Consider the following 6,005-nt stretch of genomic DNA (forward strand, 5'->3'; position numbering starts at 1 on the left):
TTGAAGCATGCCACTCAAAATAAACCCCAAATCTGGAGTAAACAAAAAAGTCCTTGCATTTGTGTGTATCTATCCACTATTCGGGTCTGAATCCCAGCTTTCTCAACTAAAGAAACAATAAAGTGGTATTTTTGTGACCCTAATGAAGTACAGTAATTTCACTGACTTTTGAAATAAGGCAGCTAATTTGGAGGGGGGTAACAATCCCAACAGTACAGATTAAGGGAAGGGAAGCATTTATTTTTTGGAGGCATCCCCTGGATCCACTGGGGCTGCAATGATACAGAACCATACGCTCCTCACCCTCCTTAATGCAGCTCTTCCTTCACAGCCTCCCCAGTTTTTTCACCTTGGAACTCAAGCCTGTGTCAACCTGCATCTCCAGTACTGTCCCGAAGACTTCTGTGGCAGGCTCGTGTTTGGAAAGAGCAAGTGGCCTTCACCGGCTTTGACTTCTCTGAATTTAGGAGTTCCTAAGTCAGGTTGGTGTTTGTGCCCTTCCCTTGTAAGGTAGGCCGATTCATAAAAGGATACTAAAACTTGATGTTTTTTCCTTTTCATCTCAATTTATGATAATGAGAAGTGAAGCTACAGAGCAAAAAAATTTTAAAAAGTGGAAACGGAATCTTGCTCAGCCAGAAGCTTGGGTTGCACTGTGAATGATTTTGTCAGCGTGACTTTGTGCAAAATATCCTCAAGAAGGCTCTGGCTCATTTTCAAAGTAACCAAAAAAACACAAAAACCAAAAAACAAACAAACAATAGCCAATGATGCACGTCTGGCAAATGAAAAACAAGCTTGTCGCCTGTCATATGTGTATATTTGTTATACACACGTGTCATGCATAACAAAACAAATGTAGTGTGTGAATCGTGAACATTTGAAAAAGCATTGGTTTTCTTATTTTCCATTTCCAAGTCTAGATCGAAGCAATCTTGTTTTAGAAATGGATAACTGCAGTGAAAATGAGCCTGAGATATGTTAAAAGGCCGCCCCTGTAAACATTTCCTCAAAGGGAACAGTAGCAGTTGAGTATGTATCAGTTACTCATACTATTCATCACTATAGCAATGCTTTATAAAAGACAAACAGCTTATTTCTAGGCTGTCAGGGACTTGTAGAATATTGATGTTGTTGTTAGAAACAATCCTCTGTAACCCAGTCCCAGGGTGAAATCTGATCTGGCCTTCACCAGCAGGCCTTCACTAGGTCTTCTGCTCTGCGGCTGTTGCGGTCTGGGAAGGGGCTTCTGGCTTCATGATCTGGTAAGTGATGAGATACTCTGGGTATGCCTGGGAAGGACAAGAAGAAAAACAAATCACCCTTCTAGTAGGCACAATATTAAAGCCTTACTGAATGTGGAAGCCTCAAAGGCTGTTAATCGTGACCAATATTCTATATAGACTCAGTTTAATAGGCGCCCGAACAATTTGAGGTTCACTTACTTAACTGTAAATAAATGTCTATAAACCCTACAATCTAGAAAACTGAATGTTATTTCTACTTTGAATACTGTAAATTAAACTCCATTCATCCCTTATTAGAGAGCCATGTGTCATAAGCAGGGAAACTAAGGCCCGAGATAGCACTAATATCTTTCTTTTTCACCTCACAGAGCATTAGTGCTGTCACACAGCGTGTGTTCAGTAAAAGTTTGCTAAATGAAAGAAAAATTTTGTTGAATCCAGTCCAAGTTGATCATAGAAGATGCTGTAACCCACTGAGCTAGAAGGAGTAAGGGTGAGATGCACTGAGTCACCAATAACCCAGAAACAACAGTTGGGGAACAATGTTTAAAAACTGACTACTCAAAGGCATCATTTACAGGGAAAAGAAGGGCTCCGATTTAGACTGGCCTCCTTCATATTCTCTTTCTCTTTTTTCTTGCAATCAGTAAAACACAAGGCTGTGTCTGGAATGGGAAGAGTACTTCTTGGTGGGAGCAGGAAAAAGAACGCTGATCAGAGGAAGCTGCTGAAAACCTCAACCAGAAATTGCAATGAAGGCAGCAATTTGGAAGGAGAGGTAGGACACCCCTTAGTGAGGAGACTACATAGGAATTCTTCAGCCGTAACTATAACGTGACGATGAAACTAGACTCAGTAGTTCAGAGTGGTCTGTGACTAAAAGAAGACTCTTGGGTGAGCAAAGTGTTTTGGGGACCAAAAATAGTTTGTTCAATGCTGACCAACAAATTACTTGCATATAGATACAGGATAAGACAATAAAAGGAAAGAACGATAAGTAAAAACTGAATAGTAATATTAGGATTTTTGTGAGAACTAAATGCAAAAGTCTTAGAATAGGTCTGGCATAGTAAGGATCTATTATTGTTATTATTTTTATTAGTATTATTCATTAGAGAGTACTCCCTCCTAAAAGGTCTCAGCAAGGACTTCAAAAATAACAAAAACATATGTTAAGTTCTGTCTATATATATATATATATGGAACCATTCATAATATTCTTTTCCATAATTCCAGTCGGCTCTGATTTTAGTTAAAAACAACAGTTTCTATTTTAGTACATTTAGTGGGAAGAAACGAAGATTGAAAATCTCTCCTGACTTTCCAATCTGAAGTCTCAGTAGCAAGTCTGTACTTTTATTTTTGGGAGAATATTACAGTTTCTCACAAAAGAAACTATCTGTAGTTTTATCTTAAGATGTACACTTAATTTTTGAAATGGTTTACTAAAACAATCTAGGTCAAATACCTACTGCTAATTCCAGAGTTGGGTATAAAAAATCTAGCAAAGCTCAAATACTGGTAAAAACTGAAAATACTAATTAATCGACCAGGTGGTTTAATGGTCAAGAAAACTATTTATCACCAGCATCCATGTATTGAGCATCTACCACATAAGAACACTCTGGTGTGAGATGTGGACCCTGCTGTGAAGGAGCTTACCATGCAGACAGACAAAAACAGGATAAATGTAAAAAGAACACGGCTGGCATATGCTGAGTGTCAAAAATGAGTGGACGCCCACTCCTACTTCCTTTTGTCCGAGTGAAGTTTAATATCTATAATACTTTCTATGACATTTTACTTGCGTTAAAGCTGTTGAAGCAAAGGAGTCAATAGTGCCAGTGTCTGCATTTAGGTAGCTCATGATTTAAGGGGATCCCTGACACACGTCCGTCTTAGTCAGGCGCATTCTAAGATTCTAATGGCATGGGTTACTTAAAGGTCCTTATCTAAATGCTCCCGGTTCCTAATGATTAGGCTACTGAATTGTTTCTCTGTACCCTTTAAGATACTAATTAATCAATCACAGTCTAGAGGGATTAAAGGTAAGGGAATTACTAAACTGCAGAAGTAGAAGGGCCTAAGAGGGACCAAAAACCATCATTTTCGGTCAAGTCACTTTAAATCCATGCTGGTTATACCAGCATAGGATGTACGTATGTATTTATTTACTTTTTTTTAAATACACAACCACTTCTGCTAACTCATTTTCTGAATTTTCTTCTTAGTCCAAATCCCTAACACTAAAATTTGAATTCAAATGCTCTCAGTTTATGTCTCATAGAGGTGAGGAAGGGACCGTCATGCTCTCTTGAATGATTCTGTATGTTTGGAAATCATTCTGTTCTATAGTCTTTTCTTCTCCAGGTTAAGTAATTCTGCATTGTTCACATCAGTTCAGTAAAGTAGCTGAAATCTCTGGAGCAACCAATGAGCAGAGAACACCTCTCCTTCATGTCTAATGCGAAGTTTAAAGTACAACATATACAAATACCACTGACATCTTATAGGTCCAATCATATGTTATAATCAGAGCCATTTTTCTTTCCAAGTACAGTTCAGTTAATCTTCAATATATCTTTTCAATCTTCAAGAAAGAAACAATCCCACCAATAACAAATACTACTACTCATATCCATCCTCAATCAGAAACACATAAAGCGTGTGTTTTTGAAAGTTAAACATTAATAGTGAAAGATGATTTAGAGTATGACTAAGGAGAATGAAATAAAAGTTAGCAAAGGAAAACTTCCCTATAAAATCAGCAAAAACTGCTCATGAGAAAGTACTCAATTAGCAGACACTAGAGTTAACATGATCCACTGTACAAGTATACCTGAATATGGAAGAGAAATTATCCTCCCTTGAAATAAGATAAATGCTGAGTGCATTTCTTTATTCAGGCATTTTTTTCTTTCAAATAAGTTTTGTATTAATCACTCTCCAACATTATTTCATGAGAGACTCTGACTAAATTATCAAGTCAAATTTTATCTGGGAGATGGTTAATTAGTAAATTTCAGAAAAGTACACTTTTACTTGTCTTCTAAGTATTCCTTATTATTTCTTTGTACCCAATTATGAAATATTTACCACTATAGATAACTTATATTTAAAATATATGGTAAAGAGAACTGAAACCACTCATTATCACCATATTCTTATGTTGTGGGTGAATAAATCACTCATTAATACCGGGTGATAACCATATTCTTATGTTGTGGGTGAATCTATGTTTGGTATATATTATGTAAACGTTAAAAAATACCAGACATATGAATATATTAAAATTTATTTAACAATTCTACTTTTGCTGAATAGGTTGTTTAAATTTTTTATTATGATAAGACAGTGATGACTATCCATATATTCATGTATAGAGTGTGTGTGTGTGTGACTATCACTGATTATTCCAATACAAATTTCTAGAAGTATAATTACTGAATAAAAGTAAAAAAAAAAAAGCTTCTTTTCTAGAAGTTTAAGGTTTATGATTTAAACAGAAAAACATGACAAATTTATTCCTTCCTTTTTAAAAACTTTTTATTTGGAAACAGCTGCCAACTTACAAGTAAGTTGCAAAAATTAAAATGGTACCAAAAACAGCTACATAACCTTACCCAGCTCTACCTTTGGGCAGGTTTTATTTATCTTATTTGCTTTATCATTTGCCCCTTCCCCATCTCTGTATACTTGATATACCCACACCCACATATACACACTCCTGCACACACACACACACACACACATGCATTTTCTCCAAAACGTTTACAAGTTATATACATCATCATGGTCCTTCATCCCTAAAGATGCCAGCATATGTTTTCTAAGCATAGAGACGTTGCCTTACGTAAGTACAGAATCAACCTTATAATTTCACATTTATATAATCCTTTTATTTAATGTCCATATTCCAATTCTGTCAGTTGATCTAATGATGTCCTTTCTCTTGCAATACTGGATGCAGTTTGGGCGCAGAAGGCTAACTTAGTTTTCATGTCTCTTGGGCCTCATGTAATCTGGAAAGTTAGCACAGCCTGTCTTTTATAATATTAACATTTTTGAAGAATACAATCTTTCAACATTAAAAAAAGTAAAACATTCCTCATTTTGATTAGACTTACATGATGTATTTTTGGCTGGAATGCTGCAGAGATGTCATGCCTTTAGAGTATCCACCTAGAGAGACAATATAAGCCTATCTGTCCCTCACTGGTGATGTGGATTTTCATGATCTGGTCAAGGCACTGTCCCCTTTCTCCAATATCTAATTACTACTTCCCCCAGCCCCCTTTGAAAGTAAGTCTGTAATGAGAAAACCATGCAAATATTCTTCTCCTCAGTGAAACAATGCCCATATTTAGCATCCATTAATAATTCCTGCCTGGTCTAATAATGGGTACATGATGAGTCCCATGTCATCCCTCCCTCCCTCCGTCCTCTCTCCCTCCACCCCTCCTTCCCTGTTTCTCCCTACCTCCACCCCTCCTTTCCTCCCTCCCTCCACCCCTCCTTCCCTCCCTCCACCCGTTTCTCCCTCCCTCTTTCTCTCACCCCCCCTCCCTTCTTCCCCCTCCATCCCTCCCTACCTCCCCTGTCCCTCTATCCCTTCTTCCCTCCTCCCTTTCCCCCTCTCACTCCCTTTCTCCCTCTCACTCCCTTTCTCCCTCTCACTCCCTTCCTCTCTCTCCCTCCTTCTCTTTCCCTCTCTCTCCCTCTCACTCCCTCCCTCTCTCTCCCTCTCACTCCCTCCCT

At 37.8% G+C, this 6,005-nt stretch overlaps 1 protein-coding gene across 3 annotated transcripts in view; it reads right to left on the minus strand.

The window, feature by feature from the left end:
* Positions 1-1,059: 1,059 nt before the first annotated feature.
* Positions 1,060-6,005, minus strand: part of TNKS (tankyrase) — a 223,285-nt gene continuing 218,339 nt past the window's right edge. The window contains exons 27-28 of one of the 3 annotated variants that reach the window (XM_032162497.2): positions 5,375-5,429; positions 1,216-1,292 (exon numbers count right to left, since the gene is read on the minus strand). In XM_032162497.2, coding sequence (XP_032018388.1) covers positions 5,409-5,429 — 21 coding nt within the window. In that variant the 3' untranslated portion in view covers positions 1,216-1,292; positions 5,375-5,408. The other 2 variants (XM_032162498.2, XM_032162495.2) reach the window with 2 other exon arrangements.

This window comes from Hylobates moloch, unplaced genomic scaffold (genome assembly GCF_009828535.3).
Source record: "Hylobates moloch isolate HMO894 unplaced genomic scaffold, HMol_V3 SCAFFOLD_8, whole genome shotgun sequence".
In the NCBI taxonomy this organism is placed as follows: Eukaryota; Metazoa; Chordata; class Mammalia; order Primates; family Hylobatidae; genus Hylobates; species Hylobates moloch.